This window comes from Penicillium canariense (genome assembly GCF_028826845.1).
Source record: "Penicillium canariense strain IBT 26290 chromosome Unknown utg000007l_segment0_segment0, whole genome shotgun sequence".
In the NCBI taxonomy this organism is placed as follows: Eukaryota; Fungi; Ascomycota; class Eurotiomycetes; order Eurotiales; family Aspergillaceae; genus Penicillium; species Penicillium canariense.
In genome coordinates, this window is record NW_026622734.1 from 1,624,213 (window position 1) to 1,639,062 (window position 14,850).

Here is a 14,850-nt window from a genome sequence, read left to right on the forward strand (position 1 = left end):
GGCCGTGGCGCGTAAAAGCGGGGCCCGCCTGTTCTAATCCAGCGGACGCGAGCTGGCTTGGAGGAGGGAATGCACGGGTCCGGTGCTACCGTGCCGACACTTAGACGGATCAAAAAATCGGGCCCGGTTATGGAACACCAAAAATCATCACTCATCATCACTCATCTCTCTGCAACCCTAGGTATTCATTTAGTTGGTTCCAGTGCTTGGCCTAATTTAATAAATAATACCAACATGTACTACCTCGAATAACGTTAACCTACTCCGAAATGAATAAATTCCTAGTCAAACCTAATTAACACCCCACATACATCATACATCATAATCTCCCCTAATAAGCTGGGATAAGCTGGTATTGGCATTGGCAGCATTTTATTGGCAGCGTACATCTCGATAGACCCTTTAATGTTAATTCAAAATATGGCAGGGCCCTTGTGCTTCCGCTGAGGCTACTAAAACCCTCAATAACCCTCAATAATGATATCACAATATGACGGCAAAAGGAAAAGAGCATCATATTTCCATTATAGCACCGTGCGGAACAATAAAACACCTTGAACGTTGAATGAAGCTTCCGACCTTTAGTTCTCAACATTACAGTGACTCAGTGCCTACGACGCTAGTTCGTCAGGCTCGGTGGTTTCGCCCCACGTCTTGCCGACTGGCCCTCCCTCCCTCTCTTCCCCCATTTGCGCTCCACCTCGCCCCACGCAGAGTAGTTTTCTAGAGTGATAATCATTTCTTAAGGCTTCGAAGGGGTCTGATCCACTATTGATGATTTTGTAAATGATATGCGACACTAGTCGACTGAAGTTTCTGTAGCGTGCCCGACTGTTGATGGATTCTCACTAGGCAAACAGCAACCAGCCTTGTTTAGTTAGGGTGGGTCACGATGTCGGAGACTCGAGTAGGCAGCCCCTCAGCACAGCCGCTGAGTTTCGACGCCATAATTCAACACAGCCACATACATAGTATGACTCTGCCTGTTTATCCAAGTCTCCCTTGATTTCCCAGTACAGCACGAAAACACGATATCGAGCACAGACATCGCCTGCTTGACCATCGTGTTGTTTATATAACAGCCCCTTTTCCATGCCAACCTTGATTTTCAAGCCTAAAGTTTGCTCAACATTTGACTGCATCAATGATGTTGCTTCTTGATCTACCGCACGAATTAATTCTAAGCATATGGGACTCCCTGGAGACAGCCAGGGACATGAACGACTTTGCACGAACATGCCACTATTGTTATGACACTCTCCACCCTCGCCTTTATCACTATATAACGAATCACTCAGACCGTGACTATCCATTTCTGTGGACTGCAAAACACGGCCCAGTGGAAACCTTACACAAATTGTTGGATGCCGGTGTAGACCCTTCCAACCACTGGACCGTGGCGTCTCCACTCCTCCCAGCAATCAGTTATGGACGGGAGGATCTGCTGCACACGCTTCTAGAACACGGCTTCAATCCGAATATCAAAGATATCAGCGAGCAGACACCATTACATCATGCAGCTATACATGGCTATCCGGAATGTGCTAGGATTCTCCTAGACGCTGGTGCAGATCTGAACTCGGCCGATAATGAAAATTTGACACCATCCTCCTGGGCACTTTTTCGTGGACATGCAAATGTCCTTGCCTTATTACTCGATCGGGGTGCTACAATTGATATCAGATTGATCGATGAAGAGAGCCCTCTCGGCATGGCAGCTCGAATTGGTCGCAAGGAACTGGTGAACCTGCTTCTAGAGAGAAATGCCCCGGTTGATGGTCCAGGAAATGGGTTCCCTGGGACCCCATTAGCATGGGCAGCACGCTGTGGTCATGAGTCAATAGTCACCCAACTTCTGGAGGCCGGTGCTGATGTTCAAGCAACTACCGATGAAGGACAAAATGCTCTTCACTGGGCCGCGCTCTCAGGCAAGGCAAATGTTGTGGCACTTTTATTGGCTGAAGGGGTCCCGCCTGATGTCCCGGACATTCATGGATACACAGCATTATCCCGGGCATGTTCCTCGCGTTCTATGAATGAGAAAGTGGTGGAGCTCCTTTTGGAAGCAAATGTCAATATCGAGGCCCGAAACAGAGATGGGCAGACCCCATTATCAATTGCTGCCGTGCACTCGAAAGCAATCATGCCCTTAATGAAAAAGGGCGCAACCCTTACAACCATTGACAATGATGGCTGCAGCCCTCTTGTTATGGCTGCTCGAGAAGGCCACGCCCAAACTGTCCTGGATCTGCTCGATGGTCATGTAACCTCAGCTACGTTAACAGAGCACCATGGAATGGAATGCCGCGAGGGAAAGAATGGAACCAAGAGCTGTATCGATACCCCCGATCGACTCAATCGCACGCCGCTCTTCCTTGCCACTCTTTATGGATACGAGGAAGTGGTGCGCATCCTGCTCAGTCGTGGAAGCTCCGCAATACATTATACCACTAATGCAGGTAGGACGCCACTGTCTGTTGCCCGCGACTATACCCAAAGACCGCTGGAGACGAGTGATACAACCATGGAATCAATCTTGACCTGCCTGTGCAACCCTTATGATGTAGAAGTGGACATGGAGAAAGTTCAATTATCCTCAGAGGCGGCACGTCACTCCGACATGGAGATAGTATGTGATAGCTGCAGCTTTGCCATTTCTGTGCGCGATACACATTATCATTGCGCGATTTGCAATGATAATAACTACGATATTTGTTTGGAATGCATTGCTAGTGGCGCAATGTGCTACGATACGATGCATGTGTTGCAACATTTGAGAATGGTGGATGGCAGATGGACTGCTATCCCTAACCGTCCTGTTTATCAAGAAGTCTTGGATGTCGCCATTAGGTAGCAAGATTGTGAAATAGATAATGAGAATGAGATATCTTGAGTTTACTCTAGAAGTTTGCTATACGGCACATCCTCACAGCATATCCTTGTACAAACAATGATGGGTTACAAATTAGAGATACACATGTAGTATGCGCTGAGGTAGCTGAAAGGCATATGAATTTGTGGGTCAAAGATATGTTAGCATGAAATTACATAATACAGATTGTATTTACAGGTACGGTTTTCTGAGAGGTAGAGTGAACTGAGGGCGAGCTCAAGGAGGGCGTCTAAGCCCTTCTAAAACCCTGTGTGCATAGGGGTTTAGGTCCGGCCTCGGGCCCGTATGCCGGCTTTCAAAATTCGCGGATGAAAGCAGTAGGTAAATCTGCGTGTCAGATAGCTGAGGCATTGAAAGACCTCGTTCAAAGGAGTGCTTCTAGTGGCCTAGAGCTGACGGCCGGACTTCTTCTTAGTTGCAGATGCCGGGGTTTAGTCTGCGGGGGAGAGAGCGGAGAAAAGGGCGGGGGAGGGACACAAGTACATATCCTTTCGACGTCAGCTGCTCTGTTACCAAGTGCATTCAACAAAAAATCCTAGCTGTTAATTAAGTTAGCGTGGCCGTTGTTGACTCAATGCATAGTCACTGCAACGGTGGGCCGTCTTACTGCCCACTCAAACCCCGTTTGGGGATGCTGCGGTCCCCCGTCAAGGCATCTGAGCTTTCCCCGCCCCGATATTGCCTGATCATCGATATAATGTATGTGGTGGTTGACCCCACCTCGGGAGATTCTTGAATTCCCCACATTTAATAAGTTAGTATGGACAGTAAGGGCTGGATTGTTGTGTTGTATTTAGCTGTTTCCCGGTAGCTCTGGTAACATGTCAATATATGTAGAAGAACGGCTCAATAATAACCAGTCATGTAGCACTGAAGGGACTCATACGGGAGTAGAATTAATCCACATTAACACCTTCCGCTTTTTCAACACTAGGTCAAGCCCGCTAACCAGTGCAGGGTAATTCAAGGGGCTGATATCCCCATAACGTATGTGCTCATTCAATGAAGAGAATCCCAGCCATTCTCCATGGGGCTTGCATTAGCATGCCCTAATGTGGATGACTGAGGCCTGTTATTCCTCAAAGGAACTGAAATCAGTTACTACGTCTCTCTGAATGATTCAGGCGTCTTCAGATATGAATGGCTTCATACCGTTTGTAACGGACATCGGGATTTGGGCCCCGAATTGGTGCAGAAACTCAATACGTCACCTTGCTTATCAATGTGTCATTTCTAAATACCATTGGTGGCATCTTGCAGGAATGGACTTTTCAACTTTATGGCCGGTCACCACGGGTACCACCCACATTACACTGCGCTACAGGTACTAAACCTCTATTGTCTAGGCTCGGATGGACCAAAAATGCCAATGCGGGGACAACCCCCGAGGTGTGGTCAATGTGGAGGTAGTCCCCAGCAAGTCCATTCCAAAAGCCAAGCCTGCTACTGCAATGGTCTGGCTCAAATACCCGGATAGTTATTCCGAAACCTCCCTGTAGTCAAACTCTGTCAAGACTAAATAGGGCCAGATCCTAGGCAAAAGAACCACTAGACCAAAAATGCACTATAGGCAACATTCTTAGTCTATACCGTCATTTATTGCTCCGACAAACTCGTTCCAAAGCTGTCTCGTGTATGGGAAGGGTTTTTTTGGAATTGGACGCCATCAAGGAGTGAAAAATGGGTAATATTTTCTCTAAGAAGCTTGAAGCTGTCTGGTCAACATTTACCTAGTCAGAATATATGCACATATCATAGTGACTTCGATAAGTTTCTGTCGGACTCACATTTTCCTTTATACGGCAGATATACATATCCTAACGACCATCGTCCTCAAAGGATACCTAACGAGATACATTGTCACAATGACAGAACATTTATATCGTATGATACACCCCACAAATGAACTGACAAGGATCGCGGTTCCCATGCCTTGACTCATGGCTTGAACTCTGTCTCCGCATGAGGGGTTGAAATGGTCATTCCAGAGGGGTTTAGTACTTCATCGAACGTGATTGGTGATTGTAATGAGAAGTAATGAGCAACTCACTGCATACTTAAATTGGCCAACTTCCCTTCCTTCCTCCATGGCCGATACTGCCTTTCTTTAACTCGGGACTTCCTTATATTTTGAGAACAAAAGAAGACAATCCCGTTTTGTGTTAGCCACGATGACTATCCCGGAGGAGTTTGACATCATCATTTGCGGTGGTGGTAGTGCTGGGTGTGTCCCTGCAGGTCGCCTCGCGAATCTGGACCATAATCTGTCTGTTCTATTGATTGAGGCGGGAGAAGACAATCTGAACAATCAATGGTAGGTGGAGATATCTCTCTCGAAGAACCAAGTGCTGAATCTCTCCAGGGTATATCGTCCTGGCATCTATCCAAGAAATATGAAGCTTGATTCAAAGACGGCCTCATTCTACTATTCCCGTCCGTCAGAGCATCTTGACGGGCGCCAGGCTATTGTTCCATGTGCCAACATTCTTGGAGGCGGAAGTTCCATCAATTTCATGGTTTGTCTCAACATTCATATTGAAACGCACCTTTCGAAATATAGGCACTAATCCCCTTCAGATGTATACCAGAGCTTCGGCCTCCGACTATGATGATTTCCAAGCCAAGGGCTGGACAACTAAGGAGCTGCTGCCTCTTATGAAGAAGCACGAGACCTATCAGCGTTCCTGTAATAACCGGGACCTGCATGGATTTGAAGGCCCAATCAAGGTATCCTTTGGCAACTATACATACCCGATCGCTCAGGACTTCCTCCGAGCTGCAGAGTCCCAAGGGATTCCTGTCACAGATGACTTGCAAGACCTGAAAACTGCGTGAGTTAGCCCCTTGAGCGAGGATAGCGTTCGACTTTGACTCACAGGCCGCAGGCATGGAGCCGAGCATTGGCTGAAGTGGATTAACCGCGACACTGGTAGGAAATCTGATAAAATCAGGGAGGCATTATATGCTAATAATTGAAACTAGGACGGCGAAGTGATGCGGCTCATGCATATGTCCACAGTACTCGTGCTAAGCACTCTAACCTTCACCTGAAGTGCAACACCAAGGTAGACAAAATCATGATTGAAAATGGTCGCGCCGTGGGTGTTGCGACCGTGCCGACCAAGCCTCTTGACGGTAATGATCCTCCCCGTAGGATCTTCCGGGCTCGAAAGCAAATTATCATCAGCGGTGGCACCATGAGCTCCCCGCTTATTCTCCAGAGATCGGGTGTTGGTGACCCCGAAAAACTTCAGCGTCTTGGCATCAAACCCCTGGTGAACCTGCCTGGCGTGGGCCGTAACTTCCAAGATCACTACCTTACTTTCTCAGTTTATCGGGCCAAGCCAGAGGTGGAGACATTTGATGATTTCGTGCGAGGGGATCCCAAGATTCAGGAGAAAGTCTTCCAGGAATGGAATCAAAAGGGCACCGGCCCTTTAGCCACTAATGGCATCGACGCTGGGGTCAAGATTCGTCCAACCCAGCAAGAACTGAACGAGATGAAGAGGTGGCCCACTCCGGAGTTTGGGAGTGGATGGGAGTCTTACTTCAAGAACAAGCCCGACAAGCCTGTTATGCATTATTCCGTCATTTCTGGGTATGTATATCACCAAATTTTCGTTATAGATGGCAACGCTAATCGTGAGCAGCTGGTTTGGGGACCACATGCTTATGCCCCCGGGAAAATTCTTCACCATGTTCCATTTCCTGGCAAGTATTTGCTTCATTCAGATGCGCAAAGTTGAGTTGTTAGATATATTCTAATTGACATTCTTAGGAGTACCCATTCTCTCGAGGCTCTACCCATATTCAGTCGTCTGATCCTTATGCCGTTCCGGACTTTGACGCAGGCTTCATGAATGACAAGCGCGACATGGCTCCTATGGTTTGGGGTTACATTAAATCACGTGAAACTGCTAGACGAATGAGCGCATATGCTGGAGAGGTGACTGGAATGCACCCGCACTTTTCCTACGACTCGCCGGCTCGGGCGCGAGATCTCGACCTGGCGACCACAAAGGCCTATGCCGGTCCAAACCATATTACGGCTGGTATTCAACATGGTACAAACTTAAAAAAACGTGCTTCAAAAAGATTTTGGAAAGTCAAACTGATAATAATACTACAGGATCGTGGTCCGAACCACTAGAGGCTGGAAAGCAGCCCTCGGCTTCAACCCTCAGCTCCAACCGCCATGAAGCCTATCACTCGCTCGAGTATAGCAAGGAAGATATTTCACACATTGAGAAATGGGGTAAGTCTATTGAAGTCTGGGACGCCACTTTTCGGTGCTAATGGTTTGCAGTTAAACGTCACGTCGAGACCACCTGGCACTCCCTCGGAACCTGCAGCATGGCCCCCCGTGAAGGAAGTTCAATTGCACCTCATGGCGGAGTCGTCGATGAGCGCCTGAATGTCCATGGTGTGAAGGGGCTCAAGGTTTGTGATCTTTCTATCTGCCCAGATAACGTTGGATGCAACACTTTCAGCGTAAGTAACGAGTCCCTTTTTGGTCCGAAGATTCGTTAATAACGTAATACCCAGACTGCTCTTCTCATTGGTGAGAAATGTGCAGTTCTTACCGCCGAAGACCTTGGCTACTCTGGAGATGTATTGAAGATGGATGTACCCCCCTACCATGCCCCAGGAGAATTTGTCAACCTTGCTCGCCTGTGAACTCGATGTTTGGAATTACTGACGTAGCTAATATTTTGTGCTTGATTTTATTGTGACTCCTTATAGGTCATCCTGGTTTACCCTATGCTTTAGGCAAATAAATTTGATCAATAGTCTATTGTTGCCCTTCTTAACCATTGAGAGACACTTCATAGAGTTAGCGAATATGGCGATCAAATACACTCCAGGCAACTGGATAACGTCTTAACACCACATCCGCCGTTAACATATATAATTACTCGTTGTTATTACTTTGGTCTCAATTGCTGTCCAGCACAATGACTTCCGCTTCCACTTCTCCAATACTCTCAACGCGGAGCAAGTCACCCGCGTTGACCTGTGTGATAAACGCACCATCTCCCTCTTCCAGAACAGCGTCTTCACTCCCATTAAGCCGGACCTTGGATTTCCCTTGGTTTGTCATGGGCAGATGTATGTATACATTGCGCTTCTTCTTAGAGCTCACGACTTCACCAGAACCCACATTCCATGTAAAAGCGGAAGAGGGTTCAATGATACCCGCGCCCATGACAAAATCAGCGTGGATAGGAATCGTATCTGGAATCTTCGGAATCGCTGCATCTTCATCCGCTGGTTTGGCCTCTGGACCGGCAGCGAGTGGCGATAGGATCGGAACGAACGCTTTGCGCTTGGCCTCTTCGCTGAAAGTCATCGTATGGTACTGCGGGCTGAGACCATGTTTCCAAGGCAATGCCCAGATCTGAAGGAAGTGCACGGGCTTGTTGGACTCATTCTGCTCCGAATGGGCGATTCCTAATCTACTGTCAGGTTCTTGTAGAGGATCAACTGCAAGTCGGAATGGACTTACCAGTTCCTCCGGTGGTGAACTGCACATCACCTCGCTTCATGCGATAGAAATCTTTTCCTTGTTTGCCCTCTGCTCCCTTTTTAATCATGCTGTCCCGATGCGTGAGCTCTCCGCTAAGAATATAGCTGAAGATCTCTGCATCGCGGTGGGGATGAGTTCCGAACCCATTGTGGGCTGCAACACGGTCTTCATTCAACACTCGCAGACTGCCGAAGTTCTGGAATCGGTGGTCGTAGTAGCTAGCGAAGCTGAACGTGTGGAAGCTTTTTAGCCAACCACCGTGCTCGGCATACCCGCGCTCGCTGGAGCGGCGGAGCACGATCTTGGCGTGAGTGAGGGGACTGGACATGGCTATCTGAAGATCTTGAATCGTAAAAGGCGTTCTAAGCTGTGGAACTTAAGCAGTGACACAAAAATGTTTTTTGGTTGCTCAGTGGACGGGGACGGGGCTATTTAAAGTCCTGCCAAGGTACTCTAGAGGACTGTAGAAATGTCTTGCGAGATTATGGAAGCATTAGGGATTGCAAGTCATCGGCCATAAGCAGCGCACGAGTCCAGGAACGGCCTAGCGGCTCCACTTTTATGATGATGTGTTGCTGACCAGATTCTTAGTGTCCAGTGAGGTAAGCGGGGTTGCAGTCAGCAAGAACGCCAGCTTATCTCATTGCCCGCGGAATCGGTTAATTTTCGGCTCAATCTGGACATAGGCAGATCACCTATCGCAAAAACTTCAACTATTCTTTGTCATCTGAGGGATGATTAAACTAAGAGTAAAAGCGCCAAGACGGCTTGAAATCTCTAGCAAGGGGCTTGTCTTGCATCAGCGCCCGTACCATCTCAATTGGCATCCGATTACCCCTCAGAAACTGGTCATGGAACTCTTTTTCTGGCATACATCGGGTATCCAGCATCTCCCCCCGCAAAGCATATATCTGCAATGCTCCTAACATGTAGCCCGCCTGGTACAGTGGCGAGTAGTCACCGTTGAATGACCGCCGGACTTCGCCCTCAGCTGTAGCGCGCTCGTGTCCAACATCTCCCACAAGAAAATCAATGCACTCTTGCGGGGTCATTCGGCCAAGATGAAAATTGACGGAGAATATGATCCGGGCGCATCGATGAAGTCGCCACCATAACATGCCGACGCGATTCTGGGGTGTTTTGATCCATCGCTCGTCGTTCCAGAGCAGGAATTCCCAGTATAAGGACCATCCTTCAATCCAGAATGGCGTGTCGAACAAGCGACGATATGGTCTGTGTCTTGCATTCATATACATCTGCAAGTGGTGACCAGGGATCATTTCATGGAAGACTGTAGCTCGCGAGAAATGAATGTTGTTTCCGCGCAGGCTCATCAACTTGGCTTCATGATCCATGGTCTCGGTTGGATAAGACACGATGATGCAATCTCCCCCCAGGAAAAAAGGATTCACCTTTTGTCTGTCCGGGGACATCATGAACATTTGCCAACTATCCTTTGCAATTTCGGGGACTGTGACGAGGTCGTGATCCTCAACAAACGACACGGCTTCTTGTACGAGATCCCGCACAAGCTGGGGTTGCTGGCCCGGCTCAACGAAATCATTCTTGACTTCCTCTAGGGCTTTCTTCCAGTCGTCTTTGAATCCCATACTTTGCGCCGCCTTTTTCATCTCAACGATGCACCAGTCAAATTCCTTTTCGCCGATGGAGATAATCTCTTCTGGTGTGTATGGAATCATCTCGGCTGTCAGCTCGGCGAGTAGCCCATCACGCCCAATCGGCTGCCCAACTATTGCATCCTCATCGCCCGGTTGAATGCCGATTAAGACTGCTTTAATTGTATCTGCAGCCTTCTCCAGGCTCTTGTCTATCACTCCGTATGGATGCGATACCCACCAGTTGAATGTCGGGTCATATCCCGAGTAGAACCCAAACCATTCCTTTAAATGGGCTTGCAGGGATATGATGTGGTTCGCTGCTCGAAAAGCGCTGTCTTTCGCGACAGACACATCATCCGCCCGTGCTTTGACTTTCTCTATAACGGATGTGATTGTGGATTCAGACTCGAACAGCCTTTGTGCAGCATCCTTTGGATTTATTGGGATGACCGTGGAACGAGCCTCGCAGAGATCCACCAACGCGTTTGCAAAGGGCAACAGCGGGGCAGTTTTCTCATCTTGTTTGGCTTTGAGTTCCAGTCCACGAAGTTGTCTTTCCAGATGATTCCGAATCAGAATATAATCGACTTTTTCTTCCTGGTTATAAACCCCAAACGGCTCCTCACGGAGAGAATTGAGCTCCAATTTGAGAAAGTCCTCAAGTCTTTTTCTTCGCCGGACAGATAATTCAATCGGGAGAAATGCCTCGATCTCCTTGAAATCGGCGGTAATGCGCTCGATCCTATCGCGAATGGGGTCCCCTTGGGCACGTCGAATGGCGACACCTCGAGGAGACGTGATTCGAACCATGATAGCAGATATGGGTGTCTTCCTTTCCAAACGGACAAGAGCAGGTATTCAGGGATGTTGTGCTATGTTGTACTATGGTCGGAAATTCCGAGACCGCGCGTCGTCGATTTAGAATCGAAGATAGCAGTCTGTTAGGCTACAGTCTACCAGGTGGCTCGTAGCGATAGGCAGAGGATACTACGGGAGGATACTGAGTCGGGGCGTCCAGCCGACAATAAGCTAATTGTCGCTGGGTACTCCGAATGGATACCTTTCTGCCGTGTCAAAGCCACCTAGGTCGTCTAAAGGAGTGTTAGAAAATAGCGTCGCGTTACTCCGCATTTTTACCCAAAGCGGAGGTTGTATCGGGTTTGCGGGCGGTCTCGCCCGTGCCGATCAGCGTCGCCGAATAATTGTGCTTTGAGACAGGTGGTTAGGTGCGGGAGAAATATCGAAGGGTTACATTGCTGCCATTGGCGAACACTTATCTTCTGGCGCGGACGCGTCCTAGCACCATTAGGTATTATGCGTATTATGTCCTTGGACATATATATATTCATGGTGGGTTGGAATAGAGCGAAGGAACAACCCGTATTGCTAGCATTTCCCGCACAATGGTTACTCAATCAATGATCATCGATGGTCTCGAGCCTTCGCAGTTGGAAATGTCTCCTAATAACGATAAGCGAGCAAAGGATGACATTCAAGCGCTACATAATATTGATCTTTCACACCAATGGGATCCAACTTAGCCCAGGAGAAGCTCGATGCAATCAATGAGGCAGTCAAGACAAATGACCATGAAAAGGTCGCCGAGTTGGACAAATCATTTGTGCAGGACTCCCAATACGAATCTGTGCGTGCAGCCGTGCGTAATATTGACGGTGGGGAACCTGCCAACATGGTACGCGCATGGGTTCTCGGGATGTTTTTCACAACCGTCGGAAGTGGCTTGAACATGTTCCCGAGCATGAGGTAGGCATCTCAGCTTGTCAACTATCGGTTAAGCTTTTTCTCATGACGCAATAGGAGCCCTGCTATCTCTTTTCCTGCAATTGTTGTGCAATTGCTTGTCTATCCGATAGGCTGTCTATGGGCTAGAATTATGCCTACAAGAACATTCAACACATTTGGCGTACGTTGGACTCTGAATACAGGACCATTCAATATTAAAGAACATACAGTGATTACGGTAATCATTGACACCCATCTTCCGAGCTGCAGAAACTCGCTAAACTTTGCTAGATCATGGCAAAGTAGGTAAACGTTTTTGCGTTTTCGAATACCGAATAACAGGAAAATCAGTGTGTCGATTGGCTACGCATACTGCACCGATGCACTCCTAGCACTTCAAGCGAAGCGTACGTACCACCCGTGGTGATATGGTCCTTGAATTAACAACAGTTCAGCATTATATAATCTTGATATCGGTTGGGGATTCCAGCTTCTGTTTGCCCTCAGCAGTCAGGTTATTGGAATGTCTCTTGCTGGAATTTTCCGTCGATTCCTCGTATGGTACGTTCTAAAAAAAAGAAAATTCCCGAGTCCAGCATTTGTTGACGATATGATATGTAGGCCTGCTGCTATGATATGGCCCGGCCAATTTGCAAACACGTCTCTTTTCTATGCTCTTCACGATAAGAGTGGATCAGATCCCTCGCAAACAAATGGCTGGACCATTTCTCGGTACAGATACTTTATGTACGTTATGGCTGGGGCATTTTTCTGGTACTGGTAAGAGACAATTTCTCGTTATGAGCGCAGTCAATTGCCGTGTCAAATTGACGATAGAACAGGATACCCGGCGTCATATGGCAGGGGCTCTCTGTCTTTGCATTCATTACCTGTAAGATTTGACTGGCATGTATTCACCATTCGAGCTGACTTGTCTCGCAGGGATCAAACCAAACAACGTTATTCTCAATCAGCTTTTTGGAGGATTCACTGGTCTTTCCTTGATCCCCATTACTTTTGACTGGACGTAAGTTCAACTACCATTTTGGATGCGTCAAGGCAACTTACGCATATGCAGCTATGTTTCAGCGTATCTTCTTGACCCTTTGCTCTCACCTGTACATGCCATCATCAATACCTTCATTGGCCTTGTCATCTTTGTGCTGGTTACAACAATTGGCATTTCGTATACGGGGGCTTTGTAGGTCCCATGGATGTCCTTATAGGGTCAAAGCTAACAGGATTCAAGCTACTCCGACTATCTCCCTATCAATACAGCTTCGACCTATGACAACACGCAAAACTCATATAATGTGAGCAAGATTCTTGGACCTAACTTCTCATTTGATGAGACGGCATATAAGGCATATTCACCCATGTTCCTTGCTCCAACATTCGCGTTAAACTACGGGCTGTCATTTGCAGCTTTGACAGCCGTAATTGTCCATGTTATTCTTTTCCACCGAAAGGAGATTTGGCATCGATTCAGGGCTGCTCGGGATCAGGAGCCTGATATCCATTTGACTATGATGAAGAAATATAGGGAAGCCCCAGAATGGTGGTATGCGGCTCTTTTCTTGGTCTCGATTGCGCTCGGCCTGGCTGGCATTCTCGGATACGATTCTCAGCTACCATGTATGTCAGCTCGACCCTCATTTGGTAAATGACTGACAAGGGATAGGGTGGGCATTTTTTGTGTCGATCATCATTGCCATTGTCTTCATCGTGCGTTCCGTCCGTCCTTGACATGGAATCGGGAGAGAAATCATCTGACCGACATCAACAGATCCCCACTTGCATGATTCTCGGCATCGCCAACATTCAGCTTTGTACGTGCTATTGCATGAGATTGTGACGCCCACACAGAAGCTGACTTTAATAGCCCTCAATGTTCTTTCCCCTTTTCTAGCAGGTTTTATGATACCCGGCAAACCAATTGGAGTTATGGTCTTCAAAGTTTTCAGTACTATCACTTTGGGACAAGCGTATGAGCCTATTTCTCTCGATCTATCATCAATCTAACATAACTTTTAGTCAGGTTTTCTGTCAGGATCTCAAGGTAAGTTGACAAGCAATTCTTTCCTATGCAGATTCTAATTGAAACCAGATTGCCCATTATATGAAAGTGCCTCCTCGTGTCACCTTCATATGCCAAGTCGTTGCGACCGTTTGGGCTTCCATCGTACAAATCGCAGTAATGAACTGGACTCTAGGAAGCATTGAAAACGTTTGCACGAGGTACGTGGATTGTTGTTTTTTAACAGCTTTGACTTGATTGTGCTAACACGGCCCAGTGATCAAGCTGCTCACTTTACTTGCCCGAATGGGAAGGCATTTTTCTCATCCAGCATTGTATGGGGTCAGTGATGCTTAACCTTGCGAATATTTACCATTACCTTGTTAATATTTCCTTGAAGGTGTAATTGGTCCAAAGCGGATGTTCGGGCCTGGCGCTCTATACACTCCCATCCAGTATTTCTGGTTACTCGGCGCTCTCCTGCCTCTAGCATTCTATGTATTAATGCGTCTCTTTCCACGTTCCAAGGCCAGACTGCTTAATGCCCCGGTGTAAGTTCATATTTGACACCGACAAGCTATCGCTAACATTGTTCTTAGGATGCTTGGGGCTATGGCCTGGTTACCTCCGTATGCATCCTCCAAGGTCCCTTTGCATTTGACGATATACTGATAATAACAGTGCCACGCCACTGAGTTACTTCTCTTGGGTCATGTTTGGGCTGATTTTCAATTACTGGATCCATCGCCGTTGGGGTGGCTGGTGGAGAAACTACAACTACATCACAGCTGCAGGACTGGACACTGGCCTTATCATATCCACAATAATTATCTTCTTTGCCATAACTTTCCCTGGCCTGTCCGCCCCCAATTGGTGGGGAAACATAGCTCCCCTCGAAACTATGGTAAGTAATCCGGACCTGTTGTCGATGTACTTTCTAATTCCAATCGAAAGGACTACTTGTACACTGCGATTCGGAAGACGGTTGCCGTGGGAGAAACATTTGGGCCGACAAGTTGGTAACAGAACTGACAGTTTCATATGGTATGGT

General features: G+C 47.6%; 5 protein-coding genes across 5 annotated transcripts; 3 read left to right on the forward strand and 2 right to left on the reverse strand.

Annotated features, from left to right (window-relative positions):
• Positions 1–1,144: 1,144 nt before the first annotated feature.
• N7482_009612 (uncharacterized protein) lies at positions 1,145–2,854 on the forward strand (the record flags this gene model as incomplete). The annotated part of the gene is made up of 1 exon (XM_056691736.1): positions 1,145–2,854. The coding sequence occupies one exon, from the start codon at positions 1,145–1,147 to the stop codon at positions 2,852–2,854; it is 1,710 nt and encodes a 569-aa protein (XP_056539442.1).
• A 2,210-nt stretch (positions 2,855–5,064) lies between these two features.
• On the forward strand, positions 5,065–7,570 carry N7482_009613 (GMC family oxidoreductase; the record flags this gene model as incomplete). Its single annotated transcript, XM_056691737.1, has 10 exons — positions 5,065–5,207; positions 5,256–5,409; positions 5,471–5,724; positions 5,779–5,822; positions 5,876–6,491; positions 6,544–6,634; positions 6,672–6,957; positions 7,023–7,148; positions 7,200–7,384; positions 7,439–7,570. 10 exons carry the CDS (start codon positions 5,065–5,067, stop codon positions 7,568–7,570), a joined length of 2,031 nt encoding a protein of 676 aa, XP_056539443.1.
• Positions 7,571–7,829: 259 nt separating this feature from the next.
• Positions 7,830–8,748, reverse strand: N7482_009614 (pirin family protein; the record flags this gene model as incomplete). The annotated part of the gene is made up of 2 exons (XM_056691738.1): positions 7,830–8,344; positions 8,400–8,748. The coding sequence occupies 2 exons, from the start codon at positions 8,746–8,748 to the stop codon at positions 7,830–7,832; spliced, it is 864 nt and encodes a 287-aa protein (XP_056539444.1).
• A 415-nt stretch (positions 8,749–9,163) lies between these two features.
• On the reverse strand, positions 9,164–10,849 carry N7482_009615 (uncharacterized protein; the record flags this gene model as incomplete). The annotated part of the gene is made up of 1 exon (XM_056691739.1): positions 9,164–10,849. The coding sequence occupies one exon, from the start codon at positions 10,847–10,849 to the stop codon at positions 9,164–9,166; it is 1,686 nt and encodes a 561-aa protein (XP_056539445.1).
• A 715-nt stretch (positions 10,850–11,564) lies between these two features.
• N7482_009616 (uncharacterized protein) lies at positions 11,565–14,822 on the forward strand (the record flags this gene model as incomplete). The annotated part of the gene is made up of 20 exons (XM_056691740.1): positions 11,565–11,803; positions 11,858–11,963; positions 12,074–12,084; positions 12,134–12,189; positions 12,238–12,343; positions 12,404–12,562; positions 12,625–12,674; positions 12,725–12,809; positions 12,861–12,983; positions 13,032–13,417; positions 13,464–13,507; positions 13,569–13,611; positions 13,665–13,767; positions 13,817–13,841; positions 13,890–14,020; positions 14,077–14,141; positions 14,200–14,350; positions 14,399–14,428; positions 14,481–14,703; positions 14,754–14,822. 20 exons carry the CDS (start codon positions 11,565–11,567, stop codon positions 14,820–14,822), a joined length of 2,205 nt encoding a protein of 734 aa, XP_056539446.1.
• Between the last annotated feature and the right edge of the window lie 28 nt (positions 14,823–14,850).